The sequence below is a fragment of the Coregonus clupeaformis genome, chromosome 34 (assembly GCF_020615455.1).
Source record: "Coregonus clupeaformis isolate EN_2021a chromosome 34, ASM2061545v1, whole genome shotgun sequence".
In the NCBI taxonomy this organism is placed as follows: domain Eukaryota; kingdom Metazoa; phylum Chordata; class Actinopteri; order Salmoniformes; family Salmonidae; genus Coregonus; species Coregonus clupeaformis.
Window position 1 is genome coordinate 16,433,382 of NC_059225.1, and position 26,487 is coordinate 16,459,868.

The window sequence follows — 26,487 nt, forward strand, 5'->3', positions numbered from 1 at the left end:
AGGGGATCAAATACTTTTTTCCCTCACTGTATGTGTGTATGTGTCTGCTCTGCTCTGTTCTGTGATGAGAGCCAATTCCATGTATGCTGTTTTCTAGGGGTCCTCCCCAATACAGCTCAGCTTAACCCTATAACGACAGAGTGCAGTATTATCATATTTGTTATTTTGCCAGGTTGGTCTCATTGAGAAGTAAAAATGTATTTTGCAAGATATGCCTGGTCAAAATAGCATTTTACAATACATTTGACAAAAACAATTTTTAAAGGAAAAATAAAATCTCTCAATCATCTCATTTGACTCAGTGGAAGTGTTGTCAGTGGTGAATTACGGTGTTCCATTGTTACCTGAGTAGTCACACCTACATGTTACGCCCATCATAGAGAGCCAAGCTAGTGAGGCTAGCCCTCTTGGGATTTCCACTGGCCCAAATACACATTGGTATTTATTAGGCCAGGAGACGGTGACATAGTTTGTTGTTATCCTAATGCCTATTGTTAGAGTTAATCCATCGTCAAGAGAACAACCAGTGCAGTGAAAGCGTTCATTAATTCTTCCATATCAGATTCATGTATATTCATGCAGAACTGGAGTCAGTACCTCTGTAATTGGCTGAGACAGAGAGTTAACTCAGAGATATAGTTGCTAAATTCTGGTAACTTTCCCCAAATTTGCAGGTTTTTCAGGAATTCCGGTTGGAAGATTCAATATGCAACAAATCTGGAGTCCTTCAACCGGGATTTCTGGAAAACTTTGACATTTTGGAACGATACCTGCATTTTCCCACCTTACTATGATGAGTGGGCTAGCCAAAAACCTTGAATTTGTCCAACACACACACCACGCTCACTCACTCCTGGATCTGTAATTTAATGATTGATTTAGCTGTTGTTTACAGGAGACTGGAAAAGGCCTCAGGCGGTACGCCATTGCTAAATGCATATAGGGGAAACACTGCAACCACTCTACAGAAGAAGAAAAAAGGTCCTTCAACACACATTACCTAGCAAATGGCACGTCCCCAGCTGTTCATAATCGTCTAATGTGCTCAATGTAGCCATGGGTGCTGTAGAAAATGCCTTTTTGTTTCTGTAATGAAATCATTGAGGACCTGCTACTCTGTCCTCTCCTCGTGCTGTGGTTGTTATTTATTAACAGCAGTTCTCATAACTGTCTTGCTTTACGTCAGAGAGGGCTGAGGTGGACCTGATTTGAGACCCTCTTGGGAACTGGTTTGATTTTTCATGACGCCAGCACTTACTTACATGTAGCTTATGTGTTTTTCTTCTTCTCCAGAGGGAATTGCTGTGATTTTATATATTTTTCTGTTTATCAAGTTACTAATTCTATCAAACTCATCTTTTTACAAAATAAAACGTTGCAAATGTAATATCTGCCACGTTCAAATCATGGAATGAATGTTAAATATCTCTAATAGTTGAATGTTCTGTCTATTTTAGGTACAAATATATGAGCTGGAGGAACATAAGATTGAAACGTGGAGAGGTATGGGAACTTTCCAACTATTTTACAGCAACCTTCCCATTTCAAAACCAAAATTTTTATCAGTTGTTCAACAAATAATAAATACATGTATTTTGTAGTTTGTTGATGTGGTGTTTAATTTTATTTCTGTCACGTAGAGCTCTACCTACAAGAAACGTTTAAGCCGTTAGTGAACATATCACCTGATGCAAGGTAATCCTGTTATACATGACACCTGCATTTCCTATTTGTCTTTATTTTATGTAGTTTAAATAAGTTATGATGGGGGGAAATGAACCAGCAGATCCATGAATAGGATAGTAATGATCCATTCATGATTGACTTACAGTATGTGACCCATTCAGAGCTCTTTGCTCATTATTACATAGAGGATCTTCCATTGGGTTTAATCAGTCTGTTTATACAAACAATACATAATCATCTCATAGTTGATTGAGAAATCTAATTTTAAATCTAATTTGCCCTACACTCTTTTTTCCCCCACATAATATAAATACAATTCTATGGTCATAAGCACGGTAAAATATATATATTTATTTATTTATTTTGCCTTTATTTAACTAGGCAAGTCAGTTAAGAACAAATTCTTATTTACAATGACAGCCTACACCGGCCAAACCCGGACGACGCTGGGCCAATTGTTGATTAATAATGGCGCCGGAGAAGAAGGCTGCTGTTTTACAGCCCTCTAACCAATTGTACTATTATGTGTGTTTTTCCGCGTTATTTGTAATTTATTTTGTACATAATGTTTCTGCCATCGTCTCTTATAACCAAAAAGAGCTTCTGGATATCAGGACAGCGATTACTCACCTCGTATTGGATGAAGATTTTTTCTTCAACGACGTGGCCGCGAAGGACATCCTACAGACACCCGACAAGGCCCAAATCCCCGTCATTCGCATGAGGAAGAGACGGAGATATCGTGGACGTAGGTCGGGGTGCCTTGAAAGGATCCGACGGCGAGCGAGTAAACTGCTGCTCCCATCAATCCTATTAGCCAATCTTCAATCATTTGAGAATAAATTGGTAACTTAAGATTACGGTTATCCTACCAACGGGACATTAAAAACTGTAATATCTTATGTTTCACCGAGTCTTGGCTGAACGACGACATGGACAACATACAACTAGCGGGCTTTACGCTACATCGGCAGGATAGAACGGCTGACTCCGGTAAGACAAGGGGTGGCGGTCTGTGTATATTTGTAAACAACAGCTGGTGCACAAAATCAAATACTAAGGAAGTCTCGAGGTTTTGCTCGCCTGAGGTAGAGTATCTTATGATAAGCTGTAGACCACACTATTTACTAAGAGAGTTTTCATCTTATGCCCTCCGACGAACCATCAAACAGGCAAAGAGTCAATACAGGACTAAGATTGAATCGTACTACACCGGCTCTGACAGGGCTTGAAAACTATTACAGACTACAAAGGGAAGCACAGCCGCGAGCTGCCCAGTGACAAAAGACTTCCAGACGAGCTAAACCACTTCTATGCTCGCTTCGAGGCAAGCAACACTGAAGCATGCATGAGAGCACCAGCTGTTCCGGATGATTATGTGATCACGCTCTCCGTAGCCGATGTGAGTAAGACTTTTATGCAGGTCAACATTCACAAGGCCGCAGGGCCAGACGGATTACCAGGACGTGTACTCCGAGCATGTGCTGACCAACTGGCAAGTGTCTTCACTGACATTTTCAACATGTCCCTGACTGAGTCTGTAATACCAACATGTTTCAAACAGACCACCATAGTCACTGTGCCCAAGGACACTAAGAACCTGCCTAAATGACTACCGACCCGTAGCACTGACGTCTGTAGCCATGAAGTGCTTTGAAAGGCTGGTCATGGCTCACATCAACACCATTATCCCAGAAACCCTAGACCCACTCCAATTTGCATACCGCTCCAACAGATCCACAGATGATGCAATCTCTATTGCACTCCACACTGCCCTTTCCCACCTGGACAAGAGGAACACCTACGTGAGAATGCTATTCATTGACTACAGCTCAGCATTCAACACCATAGTGCCCTCAAAGCTCATCACTAAGCTAAGGATCCTGGGACTAAACACCTCCCTCTGCAACTGGATCCTGGACTTCCTGACGGGCCGCCCCTAGGCGGTAAGGGTAGGTAACAACACATCTGCCACGCTGATCCTCAACACGGGGGCCCCTCAGGGGTGCGTGCTCAGTCCCCTCCTATACTCCCTGTTCACCCATGACTGCATGGCCAGGCACGACTCCAACACCATCAAGTTTGCAGACGACACAACAGTGGTAGGCCTGATCACCGACAACGATGAGACAGCCTATAGGGAGGAGGTCAGAGACCTGGCCATGTGGTGCCAGGATAACAACCTCTCCCTCAACGTGACCAAGACAAAGGAGATGATTGTGGACTACAGGAAAAAGAGGACTGAGCACGCCCCCATTCTCATTGACGGGGCTGTAGTGGAACAGGTTGAGAGCTTCAAGTTCCTTGGTGTCCACATCACCAACGAACTATCATGGTCCAAACACACCAAGACAGTCGTGAAGATGGCACGACAAAGCCTATTCCCCCTCAGGAGACTGAAAAGATTTGGCATGGGTCCTCAGATCCTCAAAAAATTATACAGCTGCACCATAGAGAGCATCCTGACTGGTTGCATCACCGCCTGGTAAGGCAACTGCTTGGCCTTTGACCGTGAGGCACTACAGAGGGTAGTGCGTACGGCCCAGTACATCACTGGGGCCAAGCTTCCTGCCATCCAGGACCTCTATACCAGGCGGTGTCAGAAGAAGGCCCTAAAAATGGTCAAAGACTCCAGCCACCCTAGTCATAGACTGTTCTCTCTGCTACCGCACGGCAAGTCTAGGTCCAAAAGACTTCTCAACAGCTTCTACCCCCAAGCCATAAGACTCCTAAACAGCTAATCATGGCTACCCGGACTATTTGCACTGCCCCCACCCCATCTTTTTACGCTGCTGCTACTCTGTTAATTATTTATGCATAGTCACTTTAACTCTACCCACATGTACATATTACTTCAACTACCTCAACTAGCCGGTGCCCCCGCACATTGACTCTGCACCGGTACCCCCCTGTATATATAGCCTCCCTACTGTTATTTTATTTTACTTCTGCTCTTTTTTTTCTCAACACTTTTTTTGTTTTATTCTACTTTTTTTATTAAAAATAAATGCACTGTTGGTTAAGGGCTGTAAATAAGCATTTCATTGTAATGTCTGCACCTGTTGTATTCGGCGCATGTGGCCAATAAAATTTGATTTGATTTGTGCGCCGCCCTATGGGACTCCCAATCACGGCTGGTTGTGATACAGCCTGGAATGGAACCAGGGGGTCTGTAGTGACGCCTCAAGCACTGAGATGCAGTGCCTTAGACCGCTGCGCCACTCGGGAATCCACTTCCTCACTCCGCTTGAATTTATAGGTTATAGGTAGAGTAATTTACTGTCAATACACTCTCCCATATGTTATAGGTAGAGTAATTTACTGTCAATACACTCTCCCATAGCTTATAGGTAGAGTCATTTACTGTCAATACACTCTCCCATAGGATAGAGGTAGAGTCATTTACTGTTAATACACTCTCCCATAGGTTATAGGTAGAGTCATTTACTGTCAATACACTCTCCCAGGTGGAGTTTTATATTTGCCATCCATTCCCTACATTTCCCCTGGGGGAAGGTCTGGTACTTTACCCTCGTATTTCTGCATCTTTCCCCATGCTCTCCGATTGGGGGCATAGTTAAATTTTCCTCACTCTGAATAAATGAAAGTCCATCTCGTGAAAAGACTTAAAATACTACTCAACTACTGCATCATCCCAGGTTAACCAACTCAAGCCTCTGGTTTGGTTATGGGCATTTTCTGTCTCCTTTTGGGAGAACACCAGCGTCATTTAATTGCTTAATGACTGATTCAGCTCTCTTCATGGCCAGGTCTTATGACTGATTCAGCTCTCTTCATGGCCAGGTATTCTGATGTACTCTAGGGTATTTGCTTTAAGGCTTGCGAAAGGAGAGAGCGAGAGAGAGGGTGAGAGATGGAGAGAGAAAGAAATTGCAGATGCTCTTAGCCATCCTTGATAGCCCCTTGTTTCTGATGACTTCCTGTATGGTTCCTGGTTTAACACGCATGGATGCTTTGTTTGCGCACATCATCTGGTCAATTTGCTTCAGCCCTTTGCTGAATCAAGATTAAGATAACTTTATTGGTCATTTGCATATAATGTCCAACTGAAATTTGACTTCTGCTTTTAACCCAACCCCTCACAAAGAAACACATACAAGTTTTGGAGAGGTGCCGGGGGGCTGCCACAATGGGCGATCAAGGCATTTAGGATTTGATACCAGTAACCCTCCAGTTGCCAGCTCACTTCCCGCCAGATTTTTCCCATCAGACGCGGGATTCTAACTGCCAACTCTCCGGTTGCTGGCTCATCTCTCTAACCACTAGGCTACCTACCGCCTCAATCAGGTCCACTTAACGTTTTATGCTGCCTCTGTTAGGTACTGTAGCATTTCACTCCTACAGTGAGGGAAACATTTATTTGATCCCCTGCTGATTTTGTATGTTTGCCCACTGACAAAGAAATCATCAGTCTATAATTTTAATGGTAGGTTTATTTGAACAGTGAGAGACAGAATAACAACAAAAAAATCCAGAAAAATGCATGTAAAGAATGTTTGAAATTGATTTGCATTTTAATGAGGGAAATAAGTATTTGACCCCCTCTCAATCAGAAAGATTTCTGGCTCCCAGGTGTCTTTTATACAGGTAACGAGCTGAGATTAGGAGCACACTCTTAAAGGGAGTGCTCCTAATCTCAGCTTGTTACCTGTATATCAGACACCTGTCCACAGAAGCAATCAATCAAACAGATTCCAAATCTCCACCATGGCCAAGACCAAAGAGCTCTCCAAGGATGTCAGGGACAAGATTGTAGACCTACACAAGGCTGGAATGGGCTACAAGACCATCGCCAAGCAGCTTGGTGAGAAGGTGACAACAGTTGGTGCTATTATTCGCAAATGGAAGAAACACAAAAGAACAGTCAATCTCCCTTGGCCTGGGGCTCCATGCAAGATCTCACCTCGTGGAGTTGCAATGATCATGAGAACGGTGAGGAATCAGCCCAGAACTACACGGGAGGATCTTGTCAATGATCTCAAGGCAGCTGGGACCATAGTCACCAAGAAAACAATTGGTAACACACTACGCCGTGAAGGACTGAAATCTTGCAGCGCCCGCAAGGTCCCCCTGCTCAAGAAAGCACATATACAGGCCCGTCTGAAGTTTGCCAATGAACATCTGAATGATTCAGAGGAGAACTGGGTGAAAATGTTGTGGTCAGATGAGACCAAAATCGAGCTCTTTGGCATCAACTCAACTTGCCGTGTTTGGAGGAGGAGGAATGCTGCCTATGACCCCAAGAACACCATCCCCACCGTCAAACATGGAGGTGGAAACATTATGCTTTGGGGGTGTTTTTCTGCTAAGGGGACAACTTCACTGCATCAAAGGAACGATGGATGGAGCCATGTACCGTCAAATCTTGGGTGAGAACCTCCTTCCCTCAGCCAGGGCATTGAAAATGGGTCGTGGATGGGGATTCCAGCATGACAATGACCCAAAATACACGGCCAAGGCAACAAAGGAGTGGCTCAAGAAGAAGCATATTAAGGTCCTGGAGTGGCCTAGCCAGTCTCCAGACCTTAATCCCATAGAAAATCTGTGGAGGGAGCTGAAGGTTCGAGTTGCCAAACGTCAGCCTCGAAACCTTAATGACTTGGAGAAGATCTGCAAAGAGGAGTGGGACAAAATCCTTCCTGAGATGTGTGCAAACCTGGTGGCCAACTACAAGAAACGTCTGACCTCTGTGATTGCCAACATGGGTTTTGCCACCAAGTACTAAGTCCTGTTTTGCAGAGGGGTCAAATACTTATTTCCCTCATTAAAATGCAAATCAATTTCTAATGTTTTTTACATGCATTTTTCTGGATTGTTTTGTTGTTATTCTCTCTCACTGTTCAAATAAACCTACCATTAAAATGACAGACTGATCATGTCTTTGTCAGTGGGCAAACGTGAAAGAAACAAATGGGGTTATGAAACGGGGGTGAGTTTGGCGAAAGCCTCGTAGCCAACACTGTACTGTACTCTCTACATCCTGGACCCATTTAGTACCGCACAGCAAACTGCTTCATTTGACTAATTGGTTTGTTCACGCACAGAAGATTGGTTGTCAAACATCGGTTTTAGAATTGTTACTTTTTCACGGCTGTCTGCCAGGGTTGTCCGGAGAAATAATGTTCAAAGTTAGCTACGAGGCTTTCTGCAAACTCACCTCAGTTTAGTTATGGTCAGACCCTCAGGATATACACAGAGTGTACCAAACATTAGGAACATCTTCCTAACATTGAGTTGCACCCCCTTTGGCCCTCAGAACAGCCTCAATTCATCAGGGCATGGACTACAAGGTGTCGAAAGCGTTCCACAGGGATGCTCGCTCATGTTGACTCCAATACTTCCCACAGTTGTGTCAAGTTGGCTGGATGTCCTTTGGACCATTCTTGATACACATGGGAAACTGTTGAGTGTGTGTGAAACCCAGCAGCGTTGCAGTTCTTGACACTCAAACTGGTGCGCCTGGCACCTACTACCATACCCCGTTCAAAGGCACTTAAATCTTTTGTCTTGCTCATTCACCCTCTGAATGACACACATACACAATCTGTCTCAATTGTCTCAAGGCTTAAAAATCCTTCTTTAACCTGTCTCCTTCCCTTCATATACACTGATTTGAAGTGGATTTAACAGGTGACATCAATAAGCAATCATAGCTTTCACCTGGAGTCACCTGGCCAGTCTGTCATGGAAAGAGCTCTTCTTAATGTTTTGTATACTCTGTGTAAATCTATGCTTTTTCTCTCAAACTATTCACCATCACTTTAATTCAATAGAAGAGCTCTCTTGCAGCACACTCACTGTTATTGTTCTATGCTCTTAACATCAAACGGATTGACTAAGTAGGATGAACGACTGCACTTAAAAAGGGAACCTAGACAGTGAACCTGTTCTTTTGGAGAAGACCCCATCATGGCATGTGCTGTTTTAAAGATGGAGACTATTGACTGATGAAGAGAGTCAATGTATCAACACCCTCTGTCTCCAGTGCTTTATTGGCAACAACAAGTTGTCTGTTATTTTAACCTGATCTTCTATCTTAACCTCTCTCTCAGTATATTCGACGCGGTGTACTCGCTCATCAAGAACAAGATCCACCGGCTGCCCGTCCTCGACCCGGTCAGCGGCAACGCACTTTATATCCTCACGCACAAGAGGATCCTCAAGTTCCTCCAGCTCTTCGTAAGTAGGCCTAGCGCTGGGCTCTCATATAAATACACACACTGTGGATGGGAATGTAAGAGCATGCTGCCCCCTGTTGGATTTCGAAAGAATTAAAGATTCCATTTTTACATTTTAGTCATTTAGCAGACGCTCTTATCCAGAGCGACTAACATGAGCAATTAGGGTTAAGTACCTTGCTCAAGGGCACATTGACATATGTTTCACCTAGACGGCTCGGGGATTCAAACACTCTTAATCGCTGGGCTACCTGCCGCCCCATCTGACGAGAGCGGCAAAGGAAACGTACAAAGGCAGGGTGATGAAAGGATGAAGACCGAGCCTAGAGAGCTGTCCTTGGCTGATTCAGTAGAGGATTAGTTGAATCTATCTGATTGCCTGGGATGACCACCTCGCCAGTCAAGAGGAGAGAGTGTGATGACTATACAATGTAGTTACCCGTTTCAAATCCATTAAATACAGGAGATTAATTTAAATTAATTTAATCGGTTTGAGAGTTGGAGTCCAATGAGGATTCCTTGAATTCCTGTGAACTGTATTCCATTTTGTTCGATTTCCTGAATTGACTGTGTTAACAGGGTAGCACTGTAGCAGTCTGCTGGCTAGAGAAGCAGTGTTGTCGAAATGTAAGGTGTCTGACCTGTAGAAGTGAGTGTGAAATGTAAACCACCTCTGGATAATGAAATAGACAGCAGGAAAGACGTTTGGAAACATGAACCCACTTGACCGAAGGACATCCGTCTGTCCAGCGTTAGACGAAATGATAGACCAGAGGTGACTGCACACACAGGGACAGATACTGACCGAATATAAGACGGACAGAGAGAATATGAGACAGATTGGAAAAAATACACACATTCATTAGTAATATGAGAAGGGCATATTGCAAGAAGGACAGATAAACCGGACAGACCGACATGGACAATATCAAATGGGACAGGTACACTGCTAGAAAAAGACAGAGCTGACACACTACATTAGACGGTCAAATGGAGGTGAACCGTTTAGTTGATACTCAAATGTCTTGTCTCTCCTATCTCTGGGTTGTGTTTATTAGGGCACGCAACAAAAACTTTTGCAACATTTCTGAACAGAAAATGAAAATGAGTGTTTCTCATTGGCCATGTCCAGGTAGTGCTGCCTGGTTTCAGTCTGTTTTCTAACGTTTCCCCCAAAAAATCTCGCTTCTGAACATATCCTAGGTGTGTGAGATGCCAAAGCCTGCCTTTATGAAGCAGACCCTGGAGGAGCTGACCATTGGCACCTACCACAACATCGCCTTCATCCACCCTGACACACCCATCATCAAGGCCCTCAACATCTTTGTGGACCGGAGGGTGTCCGCACTACCAGTGGTGGACGAGTCGGGTATGTGTGTGCATCAGGCAGAGCCTATGTCTGTGGTGATGTATGATTTTTGTGAAGTTGGATTCTGAATCTCTTTGGTTTTGCTCTTTTCAGGGAAAGTTGTGGATATCTATTCCAAGTTTGATGTCATTGTAAGTAATCCCTTTTCTTAACACTTCATGGAACACCCTTTTAAGAAGTTTACTAATTTGTTGTTGACGAATATTCCTTATCATAAGTGTACGGTGAACATTCAGAGATGGACCAACTAGTTGTTTGTCTTCGCTGTGTGTAGAACCTTGCTGCTGAGAAGACCTACAACAACCTGGACATCACAGTGACCCAGGCTCTGAGGCATCGCTCGCAGTACTTTGAGGGCGTCATGAAGTGCAACCGGCTCGAGACACTGGAGACCATCGTGGACAGGATAGTCAAAGCAGAGGTGAGATTGACACACGCCCCTGACCTGACCTGAAAACCGTCTCCTGTCACAGCCTCAGACATGGTAGCCTAATAACATAACATCTCTCCTGTCCGTCTGACATGGTAGCCTAATAACATAACATCTCTCCTGTCAGTCTGACATGGTAGCCTAATAACATAACATCTCTCCTGTCAGTCTGACATGGTAGCCTAATAACATAACATCTCTCCTGTCAGTCTGACATGGTAGCCTAATAACATAACATCTCTCCTGTCAGTCTGACATGGTAGCCTAATAACATAACATCTCTCCTGTCAGTCTGACATGGTAGCCTAATAACATAACATCTCTCCGGTCAGTCTGACATGGTAGCCTAATAACATAACATCTCTCCTGTCCGTCTGACATGGTAGCCTAATAACATAACCCCCCTCCTCCTCCTTTCACCCCTCTTCCTCCTTTCACCCCTCTCTCCTCCTCTCTCATCCCCAGGTCCACAGGCTGGTGGTGGTGGGGGAGAATGCCCGCATCGTGGGCATCGTGTCCCTGTCGGACATCCTGCAGGCCCTGGTGCTCACCCCTGCAGGTATAAACGCTGAGCATTCCTCCTAAACGTATTTGAAAGTATTTTAGTTATATATTTAACCAAGGTCTAGTCTGGGTTGACCGAGGCTCTTAACTTGCTGTGGAGTGTGACTGGGATTTCCCTCTGGGATACTGAAGCATGCTGGATGAAGGGACTGACAAGGGGACCACTCTATGTGGAATACACAGGGTTTGCTTGCTTCAACATAAGCAAGCTTGTGTGTTTTTAGTATGGTTTGTGGCTAAGGGTGTCTTTCTGTTGTATTCAAATATATGTTCTAGCATGAGTGACAATGTTCCTTGTGTGTGCCATGTCATGAAGGCTGATAATGAGTAGCAGGCCCTTCTATTTATCCTGACACTCTCCATGCATCCATGCCCACCCTCTCCTCTCCTCTTATCTCCTCCTTGATGGATTGCTTCTCTACCACTTCCCGCCTCCATTCATTCCTCTTTCCCGCCTCCATTCATTCCTCTTCCTCTCCTCCATTCATTCCTCTTCCTCTCCTCCATTCATTCCTCTTGCCCTCCTCTCCATTCCGCTTTCCCTCCTCCATTCATTCCTCTTTCTCTCCTCTCCTCTTTCCCTCCTCTCCTCCATTCCTCTCTCTCCTCCATTCATTCCTTTCTCTCCTCTCCTCCATTCCTCTTTCCCTCCTCTCCTCCATTCCTCTTTCCCTCCTCCCCTCCATTCCGCTTTCCCTCCTCCCCTCCATTCCGCTTTCCCTCCTCCCCTCCATTCCGCTTTCCCTCCTCCCATCCATTCCGCTTTCCCTCCTCCCCTCCATTCCGCTTTCCCTCCTCCATTCATTTCTTTCTCTCCTCTCCTCTTTCCCTCCTCTCCTCCATTCCTCTCTCTCCTCCATTCATTCCTTTCTCTCCTCCCCTCCATTCCGCTTTCCCTCCTCCCCTCCATTCCGCTTTCCCTCCTCCCCTCCATTCCGCTTTCCCTCCTCCCTCCATACCTCTTTCCCTCCTCCCCTCCATACCTCTCTCCCTCCTCCATTCCTCTTTCCCTCCTCTCCTCCATTCCTCTTTCCCTCCTCTCCTCCATTCCTCTTCCTCTCCTCTCTTCCATTCTTCGTTCCCTCCTCCCCTCCATTCCTCGTTCCCTCCATTCCTCGTTCCCTCCTCCCCTCCATTCCTCGTTCCCTCCTCCCCTCCATTCCTCGTTCCCTCCTCCCCTCCATTCCTCGTTCCCTCCTCCCCTCCATTCCTCGTTCCCTCCTCCCCCTCCATTCCTCGTTCCCTCCTCCCCCTCCATTCCTCGTTCCCTCCTCCCCTCCATTCCTCGTTCCCTCCTCCCCTCCATTCCTCGTTCCCTCCTCCCCTCCATTCCTCGTTCCCTCGTTCCCTCCTCCCCTCCATTCCTCGTTCCCTCTCCTCCATTCCTCGTTCCCTCCATTCCTCTTTCCCTCCTCCATTCCTCTTCCTCCCCTCCTTTCCTCTTTCCCTCCTCTCCTCCATTCTTCTTTCCCTCCTCCCCTCCATTCCTCGTTCCCTCCTCCCCTCCATACCTCTTTCCCTCCTCTCCTCCATACCTCTTTCCCTCCTCTCCTCCATTTCTCTTTCCCTCCTCTCCTCCATTCCTCCTCTCCTCTTCCTCTCCTCCATTCCTCTTCCTCTCCTCCATTCCTCTTTCCCTCCTGTCCTCCATTCCTCTTTCCCTCCACCATTCCTCTTTCCCTCCTCCATTCCTATTTCCCTCCTTTCCTCCATTCCTATTTCCCTCCTCTCCTCCATTCCTCGTTCCCTCCTCCCCTCCATTCCTCGTTCCCTCCTCCCCTCCATTCCTCGTTCCCTCCTCCCCTCCATTCCTCGTTCCCTCCTCCCCTCCATTCCTCGTTCCCTCGTTCCCTCCTCTCCTCCATTCCTCGTTCCCTCCATTCCTCTTTCCCTCCTCCATTCCTCTTCCTCCCCTCCTTTCCTCTTTCCCTCCTCTCCTCCATTCTTCTTTCCCTCCTCCCCTCCATTCCTCGTTCCCTCCTCCCCTCCATACCTCTTTCCCTCCTCTCCTCCATACCTCTTTCCCTCCTCTCCTCCATTTCTCTTTCCCTCCTCTCCTCCATTCCTCCTCTCCTCTTCCTCTCCTCCATTCCTCTTCCTCTCCTCCATTCCTCTTTCCCTCCTGTCCTCCATTCCTCTTTCCCTCCACCATTCCTCTTTCCCTCCTCCATTCCTATTTCCCTCCTCCCCTCCAGACCCACTGTCTGATCCCAGCCTCTATCCATCAGAGAGGCTCTCTCTCATCTCTACATGTCAACACATTTCCCCCCTGCTATAACCATCCAGAATTGGTTTAAATAGTAATTTTCTTTCAAATATTTCAGCTTTGCTTGATTGAGTTTGCCTGGCGCACTTCAGACAGGCTTAAAACACTCAAAGCATTTCTTTCAACACAGACTCTACACCTTCAGTTCGTTCAAATGTAAGATGTTTTATTTGGAGAAGACATACCGTCTCATTGGTATTATTGTGAGAGCTCACCATGTATCAGTACATTTCCTTGTGATTCATCTCGAATGTCAGGAAGGAACATCCCATGTTGCGGAGGTCCTAAGTTGCTTGTCAGATGAGCCACATCACCGGAGGTCTAGAATCTTCCACAAAGCAGAATTATCTCACTCTCCATACAACTATTACATTTTATGTCTCTTTTTCACACGACTAAAGTTGGCTAAGGAACACCAGAGTGCCAAGGATTATCAATACTGATATCAATACTGCTGTGGCCCATCTCTAAGTAAACCTTGTCAGAAAAGCCACACACCTGGACTGGTCCAATAAGAAATGCTCATTTTCATTATCTGTTGCAAAACATTTGAAAACCCTTTTCTGTTGTGTTCCCAACCCCAGTTTTCAGCCTGTCAGAGAGATGAGGGAGTTGTGCAGGCGTTGGGTTGATTACTGTGTATCTAGATGTAGAACACTGCATATTAATGATCTGCTTGAGGAAGTGTGGTGAATATTAACACGCACCGTATTAAAACAGAAATGCAAGACCTCACATTTCTGAGGTTAAGACAATTGTGTAATACATTTTATATAAGAACACACACAGAGATGCCACCAACAAACAAACAGGCGGCCTCTCCTGAGCAGCAGCAGTAATTGAATCACAAATATTTTGACTTGGATAGAGACATGATGTGAGATCACAGCCATTTACGGCCAAATAGATTTAGCCTCATGCTTAATTTAGATTATCTTATCTAAATGCATTAATCAGGAAACCCAGGTCTTAAGTTAGAATGGGTATGCAGCTAATTACACTTAATGAGAACAGAACTAGATTTCCACTGCTAACTGGTCATTTACACATCTCTGCATGCAGCTGCATGAGCATGGTTAAGAGCCCCTGAGACACGTCCATACTAACCCAACTCTTCTGGCTCTTTCTCTCTCCAGGCATCGGCAGGAAGAGCAGCCAACCACAATCAAAAGCGGAGGTAGAGACTGAGGCTCCACCATAAATATTGGTAGAGGTAGAGACTGAGGCTCCACCATAAATATTGGTAGAGACCGAGGCTCCACCATAAATATTGGTAGAGGTAGAGACTGAGGCTCCACCATAAATATTGGTAGAGACCGAGGCTCCACCATAAATATTGGTAGAAGTAGAGACTGAGGCTCCACCATAAATATTGGTAGAGGTAGAGACCGAGGCTCCACCATAAATATTGGTAGAGGTAGAGACTGAGGCCCACCCCCCCCACCCACCCCCCTCCCCCCGTGATAGGGGAGACATGGTCACATAGGTGACTGACTCGGGCTGATCAACCAGGGATCATTTTACTAGAGGGTCTGGGGAGGCGGCTGTGCCTCCTCTTCTCCCCCCCTCGTCCTCCCTTTTCTGAAGATTGTGCACCATCACTCCCCTCTACTTTTACCCCCAGGATGTTCCAGAAATAACCCCTAGCCCCTACCCCCTTGTTTAGACTTGACAGGAGTGGAAAGGTATTAGCAATATGGATAATATTCCACCTAGGCCCTCGAGGTGGTTTGAGTTATTATAAGCTTATTTTTAGTTTCAGGGTATTTATTTTCCATCTTTATCATGATCGTGTCTGCTCTCCTTCAGGGAAAGAGTATTGAGTTGTTTTTTTCTTTATTTGCACAAGGTTTTGTGAACAGAACCAAGGGATGTCGGTGGCTCTCCGAAAACTATACCAATCCCCCCCTGCAACTTATGATGTCCCTGTGACAGTGGGCGGAGCTGGCTGTCCTGCCTTTAACTTCATTGGTGCCTTTCGAGAGAGAGATTTTTGAAAAAGTATTTTTGAAAGAGAGGTGATGGTATGATGACTTTGTTGTTCAATGCAATTCAAGAAGCAGCGGCTGCCTGTATACAGTATATCCTAAATGTATCTATACTTCTCCAGTTATTTGGAGGCATGCAAGATATATCTTGTACTGTGGATCAATCATACTGTAAATATAGAGAAACCTTTGTACTGAGGAAACTTTAAATGCCAGAGAAAGGACAGTTATTTTTCTGTTTAGTCAATACTGTAAGATCATATTCTTTGTAATATTTACTGCTTTTCTTGTCATTCAGGTTGTGGAGTATATTGTTGATAGTCTCAGTTAAGTGGTTTATTCATTGAAAATGAACAGCATGAGTACGACATAATATATGTTGTAGATTTCTGTTATTTAATTTTTTATTTTGCGGTTTAAAAAAGTAATAAAACATACTACTGAATCTTTTTGTTTTGTGTGTATGATTGTGGTATTTAATTTAGGTATAATGATACCACCTAGTGGCACAAAGGTGCAAAAGACACCTTGAACTAGGCTACACATTAAGCGATGCTCTTAACCGCTAGGCTACCTGCCGCCCACCAAGAGAAGACCCAGATCATCAGGGCCCAGATCATCAGGGGCCAGTTTTTCAAAATTTATCAGGATCAGAATTATCTGGATTCTGTAATCCTCTTTTTTGCAATTTTGGATCAGATCCATCTGGCTGTTTTTGAACCGTTTTTTCAGAAAATCGGATAGGAATATTCTGATCCAGATGCCATGGTATCAAAATCAAAGAATCTGTATTTTCAGTTATTTTGAACAGGTCTACACCTTGCCATCTACTGGACAGGTTATGCTACTACTGCTACACTGTTAGGGAAACAGGCTTTTTTTAGAATCCGAGAGTGAAAATCTTACACTCGTCTCTAACATGTAGGCTCAGAATTCCCGAACAGTCCCATTACAACTCAGAATGTTGAACAAACTTCATTTCAAATTACTTTACCTGCTGTCTGCCGATTTTGTCCCTATGTTGGAGGTAATCTGAGACAAAATATTCACAGGGAAGCATTATCAACCCGACCTTCAGTACGAGGGTCTGTTATAGTTTTTTCGCACGCAAAAAACGATTGCAAAATATAGCAAAGCCTAACCGAACCACAGACCGAACATTGTCCCACGCGATCAGTTGGCAAATTCCACAAACCCTTCCAGCTGATTACGAGGAAACTCGCTTCAGTCGACTATGTTCGGTTACATTCGGCTATTGTTGACATATTATGCATCATGTATGGTAACAGTCTGATGTTTAGTAAACTACATAAAGGTATCTAGATTAAAAATATGAGGAGGATCAGTCTAATTTTTCAGTTTTGAAAAACCCAATTGTTACATTTAATCCTATCCAATTGCTGAAATCCGATGATAACTTTTGAAAAACTGGGGCCAGGGAAATTGATGGGTTTTCAAATCTGCCTGATCATTCAAAATGTTTTACCTGCCCTGACCGCAACAAATAGGAAATTCAGACACATTTAGAAGAGCGGGAGGATGATAAGAGCGGGAGAAAGTTTAGGCCTAGTTATGTAAGTGGGTAGGCTACTAGAATACAAGATGGGTTAATGCTATTAAGTGCCACTGAAAATAAAGTAAGCCTACTATTAGCTCCACTGCATTTTAAACACAGCCTAATTTCAATTTTAGTTGCAATGAAAATATCCATGATGATTGGAACGCTTAATGGTCAAGCTGATTGGCAAAATGGTCCTTATCTATAACGGAGAATTCTCAATAATTGAACATGTATGGCAAATCAGGTTGTTATTTTAAACAAATTCAAAATGAAAGCATGAGATAAATGAGCAGGAAGTATCACATCCGGAAGTGGTTTGTGCGGTCTATCCGCGCGCAGATATGTGCAACAAAGTACACTAGATATACTTTGCAGTACACAGCCTATTGATATGAGCTATTAGAATGTAATTCTGATCAACCTCACGTAGACACAATCCTGGTATTGTTCAACTGACTGTCACACCGCAGACGCTTCACGCTTGGAATAAAGTAGAACAACTTCAGTTGGAGCGGTTCCTGAAAGCATCTCATTGGTTGTTTCTACTGATAGTGAGGGACACCTGACTGAAAACTCTACATAGACATTATAAATGGTCCATACACTCCCATAGAGATAGCACGTAGGCACATCGGACGGACAGAGAGGGCTGAATAAAAGCACGATATAAAGGTAATTATTTTAGAATTCATGATTTTCTTATAAAGCCTTCTATTTCATCAAGTTTTTGTTTTTTTGTTATTCATTCCACAGGAACTGTATGTACACTTACGTTTACTCAACAAGTGCGCAACATTCAGATATAACTATCAATAGATATAGGCTACCTGTAATACTTGGATAATATTTGTTTCTTTACAATAAAATGCCTTTTGGTTTGCAGAATTGACAATACAACATTATCAAAATACAAAGTATCTCATCCATGCGCCCCCTTGTTGTAAATGTTGCAACTCCTTAGCACCCAAAGCACTACGTGACAGTCGGTGCGCCCACATCCACACTCGAGTTAGCAGCATTCTTTAGTTTGCCCGTTTGATATTTTGCAGAACACCTGCTCAATATGAGGCACAGTAGCCTAGACGCTATTTCCAAATCAACTTCTGCAGCCGTTTACTGCCTATGGTGTATTGATTGACTCAACAGACCCAAATACTGTATGTGCGCTCCATTAGTGGTGCATAGGAAACATTACTTTTGTTCATTTTGGAAAGCCATCCATAATGTGATGGCCAAATAACGGCCAAATCAACTTCAAAATTATAATAAGGTGTTGTATTTGAATATTTTATAATTTCACCCCAAATTAATACCGTACGTGGAAACTAGGTGCATGTATTTTATGCAACTGTTAAAGTATAATGTCCTACCATTAACCGCAACTGCTTTGTGTAAAGTGTCCTTAACATAGCTTTGTACCTGCCAGATGTTGACCTCTCGAGCACTCGTGCGCGGGCTGAAGAGCGGGTTTTGGAGACCACTTTCATCTACCAGCGGCGTGCAGGCTGCTCATGGAAAAGGTAAGCTCTTCCTATAAGTCTCATGTCCCACAGTGCAGGCTACATTAGAGAGTGGTGATCTCCCGAGGTCTGATTTGATAGGTTACCCCTGAGTAAATGCATTTGTAAATACGCGCGCTGTTACTTTTACATGCGCTTGCCAACAACGCTACACAATGCACACTGGCTACATTTAAAAAAGTGTTGTTTGGTTTTCATGATATATGCAGGGTGGGAATTGGTAACTAAAAGGGTGTCTGGGCAAATTGGGTGTCTGGCCATACATAACTGGTATAGTATAATGATTAAGCTGTCAAGTGCCCCTTGCTTTGGAGCCACTCAGACAGTTAAGGCAGAAACTATGGGTATCATATTCCACATGGTCTGGGCTTTGCGCCAACCATGTCAAAAGGTCTTGGGAGTGCTGTATGGCGCTGGAGCCAGGCTGTTGGAGACAGTGGAGGCTGCTGAGGGGATAATAATTGCTGGAATGGAGCGAATGGAATGGCATCAAACACATGGAAAAAATGTGTTTGCTGTATTGCTACCATTCCACCAATGCCACTCCAGCCATTACCACGAGCCCGTCCTCCTTAATTAAGGTGCCACCAACAACCTGTGGTTGGATATCAGTCAAGAGTGCAAACGGTGCTGATGCAGACTTCACACTATTCGCCAGTAGAGGGAGTGATAACATCATTTGACTGTCCTGCGTGAGTTAATGTAGGCTAAATATGATTGGATCTTTGAAATGCGTTATATCACGAACATTACAAATAAAGACAATTTCCAATCAGTTTACCAAACACCATTGATGTCACTGTCTGTCTCTGTTTTTTGTGTCCGAATATATAGATATGAGCTTTGATGTGCTTGACTGCTCAGTGCCACAGTACAACAACCGCCTGGACACGCCTCTCTCTGACGTTCCATTCGTTAGGAACCTCAACTCGGAGCAGAAGCAGCTCAAGGAGAAGGAGAATGGACCCTGGACCAAGCTCACCAAGGAGGAGATAATTGCATGTAAATCCTAGTGATACAATCACAACTGGATCATGTTCATCACGGCACACAACAGAAAATGTTTTAAATTGTTTTGTAACGGAAAATGACAATTGCAGTTTCTTGTTGGGCAAGTCCAGGTAGTTACCCCCTGTTTCAGTTAGTTTGCTTCCGTTTGGTGGCCAATGAAAATGACCTAGGTAGGTCAACAAATATCCTTTCATATGAAAATGAAGACGAAGGAATGTAACTATTTCTAAGTGTTTGACAGTGTCATATAGAAATTACAATCACATTTCCTCACGCAATACAATGAGGGACTTTGGCCCCAGGTGTTTGGTACATGATAAGAAAGCTCTCCCTTTATGTTAGAAAGGGGTGTAAACAGTTCTTTAGGAACTCTCACTTGGTAATAGTATGGTTTTAGTTCAGAGACACATCCACAGTATGGCGTACTGGGCTGCACTGCATTTATAGCAGGTGGATGGGTGGGAATACTGTTTTGAAAAACATGTTCTGGAAGTGCTCCAAAGGTACAATAGATTCAGCTCTTAATAGGTTCATCTCTCAATATATTCAGCTGTCAATAGATTCATCTCTCAATAGATTCAGCTGTCAATAGATTCAGTTCTCAATAGATTCAGCTCTCAATAGATTCAGCTCTCAATAGATTCAGCTGTCAGTAGATTCAGCTGTCAATAGATTAGCTCTCAATAGATTCATCTCAATAGATTCAGCTCTCAATAGATTCAGCTGTCAATTGATACAGCTCCCAATTCAGAGTGTTTAACGTTGGAATCTTCTAATGCAGTATAAATGTGGTGCCATTTTCCTATCTTATTTTATGACTACATTAGTTTAATTAGATTTTTATTTTTTATTTTTTTTCATAGGATTACTTAGGAAATTAGGTGTAAATGTATAATACTGACCACTAACGTTCACAAATAGGTGAAAAATCACTGTTACTGTTGAATCTGCATTAACATTACCTGAATATTGCCAAAATTGTAGATCAAACACAAGGTGGCAATATAAACTCACTTTATGCAAGAGTTATTTCTCATGTTGCATTCATTGTTATGAACAGATTCTAGGCTCTCCATATGAGAAATGACAACTCAAAGAGATATTATTTACCAGTTTGATATAAGCTACAATAATATTGCATATAATATTGTAATCAAAATAAATATTGTCTACTCATAATGAAGGCTGTGATAAGCTAGTTTACTCCTGAATTTGGATCACAATTAAATATTAAATATGATTTGGATCAAGCAATTATGCAAAGAAATACTTTGAATTACATAATGTATCAAACCCTTTTCATTTTCAATCAGATCGTTACAAAAAATGATTTCAAAGTTGAATGCAATCCTGATTAACTCTCTCTTTCTTTCTTTCTTTCTTTCTTTCTTTCTTTCTTTCTTTCTTTCTTTCTTTCTTTCTTTCTTTCTTTCTTTCTTTCTTTCTTTCTTTCTTTCGCTCTCTCTCTCTCTCTCTCTCTCTCTCTCTCTCTCTCTCTCTCTCTCTCTCCATCTCCCTCCCTCCCTCCCCCTGTTGCCTGATAGTGTACCGTCTGACCTATGAGCTGACCTACCCAGAGATGAGGAGAGGCTCCAGTGAATGGAAGACGGTACTGGGAGGGGTCTTCATCTTCCTGGGCTTCTCTGGCATGCTGGTCTGGTGGCAGAGGATCTTTGGTGGGTCTCCCTGTCACTTTGTCATTATTTCGGTTGTTGTTATATAGTGGGTAAGAAGTGGGTCAGGAGAGCTGAACCTAGGTCAGTTAAAAGCTCAATGCAGCCGTTTTTTATATCAATATCAAATCATTTCTCAATATCAAATCATTTCTTGGTTACAATTAAGTACCTTACTGTAATAGATTTCCATTAAAATTGTTAAAAGTAGCTTTTTAGCAAAAAACTATTTCTCAAGCAAGAATTTAAGTAGGACTGTCTGGGAGTGGTATACGTGCGGAGAGGAAACCTGTTATTGGCAGAGAGGTTTGTAACTCTATTTGTTATTGGTCTATTAACAAATTTACCCATGGAAAGCCGACACTCCCGCCCATGCAAACCTGCTGATTAGAAGGTCCTGTGTAGATTGTATTTCCAACCGTCAACTATCAGGAAATAACACTGATTTTTTAAAGAAATCACACTTTTACAGTACTAGTTTATTAGCTGTTGTACAATATGATATAAAACACAGGAAGAATAGAATTGTGACTGCACTGGGCCTTTAAAGGTAGACTCACTTGAGTGTCCCTCTAATACACGCTAAATGGTGTATTATTGTATTTCTAGGCCAGTGTTATTTTATTAATGTATTATAAATCGTCTTTCTGCTTTCATTGTGATTACATAACATGTGATAAACATGAATAATAATAACTGATATCAGATTATGCCAACTGACTTTACACAGGCGATTTTGGGTAAATGGTCAGCTAGCTAAAGAGTGAGACCTGGTTAGATTGCATACGGCTGAGTTCTGTCATTCTATACATTCGCTCTCATGACTTCCTGTGACATATCACACTAGTACTGTAGAAAGGGAACCGGTTGATGTTAAGTGTTACTAGACATTACTTCACTAGACAGTGTGGTGTTGGGTTGTACTAATTCTTACTCCAGGCCCTTATAGAGCACAGTCTCGGTACAAGTGATTCTGATTTAATTATCATAACATTAGCATTGTATCACAATATAATGTATTTTTTTTAAATTATAGACCAATTGGCCATGTGCTGAAGATTAAAAAACAAAAACAAAAAAAACTACATATTTTGGCTTGGCTGAAATCCAAAATGTTTGACTTTATATCAGGGATTATTAAATAAGTGTATATTCAGTCAACCAGACTTTTTTTGGTCAACTCTGGTATTCCATTAGCCTACTCACTGGATTTATATCACAGGGGTTTGCTGAGGGGAGTACGGGCTCATAATAATGGCTGGAATAGAGTGAATGGAATGGTATCAAACACATGGTAACCATGTGTTTCATGTGTTCGATACCATTTCATTAATTCAGTTCCAGCCATTACTATGAGCCCGTCCTCCCCAACTAAGATGCCACCGGCCGCCTGTGATTTACATCCTATATAAAATGGATACAGTACAATGTTAGATTCAAAATCCATTAAGTTAAAATCAGGCTTTAAACATTTCTTGCTTTGCTCCTCTTTCCTTCAGTAAAAATCCCTACACCCACTCTAGTCTGACCACCTCCATCAGTCATGTAGTGCGGATCTCAGATTCACGCGGCTGTGATGTTGCGTGTCAGACTTGCAGTAGACACAGCCTTTTCACCTGCAGCACCCACTCCCTGTCTAACATAGTTCACTCTATCTCTCCACAAGCTGGAATAATTGGATCATGCTGTGTTTACTGGCAGTGGTATAAAGAACAGAGGAGAGAGAGAGAGAGAGAGAGAGAGAGAGAGAGAGAGAGAGAGAGAGAGAGAGAGAGAGAGAGAGAGAGAGAGAGAGAGAGAGAGAGAGAGAGAGAGAGAGAGAGAGAGAGAGAGAGAGAGAGAGAGAGAGAGAGAGAGAGAGAGAGAGAGAGAGAGAGAGAGAGAGAGAGAGAGAGAGAGAGAGAGAGAGAGAGAGAACGAACTCTGGTGTTTGAGCCAGGGCTTCAGTTGAGGAATCCCCCTAGACACACCCTGTTAACAATGATGGTGATGAGCACCTGGTCTAGTTTCAAGGTTGTGCACGTGTATGTGTTGGAAGTAGCACAAATTCTCTCTCTCTCCTTGAGAAACCACATAGCGTTCAGGGAGGAAGTAAAATGCTACATCAGGAGAAAGCCAGTCAGGAAACAGGAAATTGATAGGACCACAACACAGAGAAAGAGGCAGAGAACAGAGAGAGAGAAAATACAGGACAAGAGAGAGAAACAGAGTGAGGAACAAAGGTAGGGAGAGGGAAAGAGAAAGAGATGGAGTTAGAAGCAAACCAAGGGAGACAAAGTGCGAGTGAGATAAAGGAGAAATGAAAGAAAAGGGAGAGTGCAAAAGAGAAATAGGTTGATGTGAAGTGTGTCAATGAGATAAAGGGAATTGAAAGGAAATAGGGTTTAAAAGACTGATACACAGATAGAGAGAGACAGAAAGAGGGAGACCCAGACAGACAGATGGGAAGCCAATTCAGTTAAGAATGGGGTATTTCCCATAGTTTGGAGCTCAAGTTGGGACTTGTAAATCAGGGTGTGTGCAACGCTGAGGGGGCTCCCTCCACCTAATTAGGGGGAAAGATAGTTGCTTCCTGGATAGACTTTACCATGTGCCATGCTTCTAAGAGAACGGATAAAGATAAAGGGTGATTTTCCCAATCCCTCCCTCCCTTCCCCTCAGGATACAGGTTCACTCCCAGCCCGTCTCCGGCGCATTCCGACATACAAGTGGCTTTCACCGTTCCCACAGAATTCCCATTTCGGGAATGCTCCCTTAAAGAATGTTTGGTATTCCTTGTAGTTGATGATTTTGGGGGATCTTGTACAATCAGCCTTTTTACATTTGTTTATGTCATTATTTAATGTATGAAGTTAACTGTCTTGTGGCTGAGTGAGTGTCCATGAGTTAGTAACTGAATGGAATGAACATTTGTTTGAGGTAGAAATATAGAAATAACAATCCCCTTTAAGGCGAACGTGATCATTGAGTTGGTCAAATCGTCATGGTTCATGGTTGAACCACCTTGCACCTTCTGTAAAGGGATTTAAGCAGAATGACCTCATAGCTTCATGCATGCTGACTCAAAACATAAGTGCTTATAATATCAAACCTAAAAGAATACTCTTTACTTCAGCTCGAGTGTGGCTGAGTTCACTTCTGCTTATGCACGGACTGGTGTACATGGCCTGAGACTCAAGACGAACTACCTCATTATGACTATATGTGGAAAGTGATAAGAATGGTTTGAAACCATTCTTATCACTTTCCACATATAGTCATAATGAGGTAGTTCGTCTTGAGTCTCAGGCCATGTACACCAGTCTTCCTCAGTGCATTGGATGAGAAATTGCATGAGACCAAAAAGCATTAGGGCCTGAGTTGGTTTCTCACGAAACTCAGGCCCTAATGCTTTTTGGTCTCATGCAATTTCTCATCCAATGCACTGAGGAAGATAACACAAAACACCTGACTGTGGACCGGTTTTCCCGGATACAGTTTAATAAAACTAGTCCTGGGCTAAAAAGTGGAGATCCTCCATTGATGCCAGTTGTTTTGCCCTGGACATGGCCCAAACTGTTTGCCTCACTGAGACAATGTTATTACAAGAGTGTCCTGGAAGATTCTTGAAACAATACATTTTGCGTCCTTGTCTGATCCACAAAAACATCTTGCAACACAGTTTTGTCATTGTGTGGAGACAGTCACGTCTTATCTCTTGAGACTGACATTGTCTAATGCAACAGTCATGTCTTTCTCTCTCTCTCTCTCTCTCTCTCTCTCTCTCTCTCTCTCTCTCTCTCTCTCTCTCTCTATATATATATATATATACATATATATATATATATATATATATATATATATATCTCTATCTCTCTCTCTCAGTGTTTGGCGAGGTTCCTCACACTCTGTCTGATGAATGGGTGGAGAAGCAGACCCAGAGAATGATTGACATGAGGATAAACCCCGTCGGTGGGTTCGCCTATCACTGGGACTACGTGAAGAAGCAGTGGAAATAGGAACTTGTGTGTATGTGTGGCATTTTTGTCGCGTTAAAGGGATAGTTCACTCTAAATACAAATTCACATGATTTTGCCAGTTACCTTGGCTGTAGTGAATGGTAAGTGGGAAAACATGATCATTTGTATTTCGAGTGAACTACCCCTTTGAGTGCCTTAGTAACATTGTTCTCACTTTCAGGGCTGAATATATATCCTTATTTTAAGATGGATTCATTCTATAAACCAAATAAACATATACTGTGACCAATTTCCTTTAAAGGTCAAATTTTGTTCATCCTGCAAAATCTCAGTCAAACTGATGATAAGCTGCAGCAACATTTCTGAATTTTTAAGCACGTTTCTGGAATTGTATTCCTTTTTGTCTCTAAAAAAAGCTAAACTAAACATACTCCTGTTCGCCACATCCAGTTCCAACCCTGAAATTAAACACAGTCTTAAATTCTGCCACCGTCATCTTTTTTTGATGCCCGAAGAATGTGCAAAAACAGCCCTCGATGCCAGCAATTATCTAGCTATCCACACAACTAACTACCCCACAAGCGAAACTGCCAACTAAAAAACACGACTTATTTTTTCCACATTATTTAAAATTCTCTTTCTTCTTCTCCTCTGCAGTGTTTCATACGTTTTCTTCTCAACAGTGATAGCTCTGGACTCTAATTAAATTAATTCCCAAGTTCTCGGCAGGATGTAGCTCCCTCACTAGAATCCTGAGGACAGGGTTGAGTCCTGTGGGTGTGGGATGCTGAGAGGGGTTAAAGCAGCATAATTTGGAAGCAGCAGCTGGTTATCCAGGGAGATATAGTAATTAGACCGTGCCTTGCCCTGGAGCTGTCGGATGAATCCAGATCATCATCTTGATCATAGTGTATTCAGCGATATGATGACTACCGTCCTCATCGTCATCATCATTGTCATCATCAGGTAGAATAGAGAGCGGAGTACAGGCATAGACCTGGGTGCTGTTTGATGCTAGGGACCTCCCAACGAGTCATCACACTTCACAGCTTTGTTCCTCCCCTCAGGTGACTATTACAGTAATACTGCAATGGGGAAGCCATGATAAATACCACTCTGAAGTGTGTGTGTGTGTGTGTGTGTGTATGTCTGTGTGTGCACAGAAGCTTTAGTACCTAGTGGATTCAGCACATACACACCTCAGGTTATGGAGGTATTTTTATCTTTCGTACCGTACTGCACAGTTAGGAGATTGCTTATT

The 26,487-nt window shown here is 43.2% G+C and overlaps 2 protein-coding genes across 5 annotated transcripts in view; both read left to right on the forward strand.

Annotated features, from left to right (window-relative positions):
- Positions 1–15,947, forward strand: part of prkag2a (protein kinase, AMP-activated, gamma 2 non-catalytic subunit a) — a 203,637-nt gene extending 187,690 nt beyond the window's left edge. For all 4 annotated transcript variants that reach the window (XM_041861842.1, XM_041861844.2, XM_041861845.1 and 1 more), the window contains 9 exons: positions 1,458–1,503; positions 1,641–1,695; positions 8,760–8,886; positions 10,089–10,254; positions 10,348–10,385; positions 10,529–10,675; positions 11,150–11,243; positions 14,651–14,691; positions 15,364–15,947. In XM_041861842.1, coding sequence (XP_041717776.1) covers positions 1,458–1,503; positions 1,641–1,695; positions 8,760–8,886; positions 10,089–10,254; positions 10,348–10,385; positions 10,529–10,675; positions 11,150–11,243; positions 14,651–14,691; positions 15,364–15,372 — 723 coding nt within the window. In that variant the 3' untranslated portion in view covers positions 15,373–15,947. The remainder of the gene's footprint in view (positions 1–1,457; positions 1,504–1,640; positions 1,696–8,759; positions 8,887–10,088; positions 10,255–10,347; positions 10,386–10,528; positions 10,676–11,149; positions 11,244–14,650; positions 14,692–15,363) is intronic.
- Positions 15,948–17,630: 1,683 nt separating this feature from the next.
- Positions 17,631–25,712, forward strand: LOC121549888. The gene is made up of 5 exons (XM_041861848.1): positions 17,631–17,735; positions 18,490–18,583; positions 19,418–19,585; positions 21,139–21,270; positions 25,132–25,712. The coding sequence occupies exons 2-5, from the start codon at positions 18,490–18,492 to the stop codon at positions 25,263–25,265; spliced, it is 528 nt and encodes a 175-aa protein (XP_041717782.1). The 5' UTR covers positions 17,631–17,735; the 3' UTR covers positions 25,266–25,712.
- Positions 25,713–26,487: the final 775 nt, after the last annotated feature.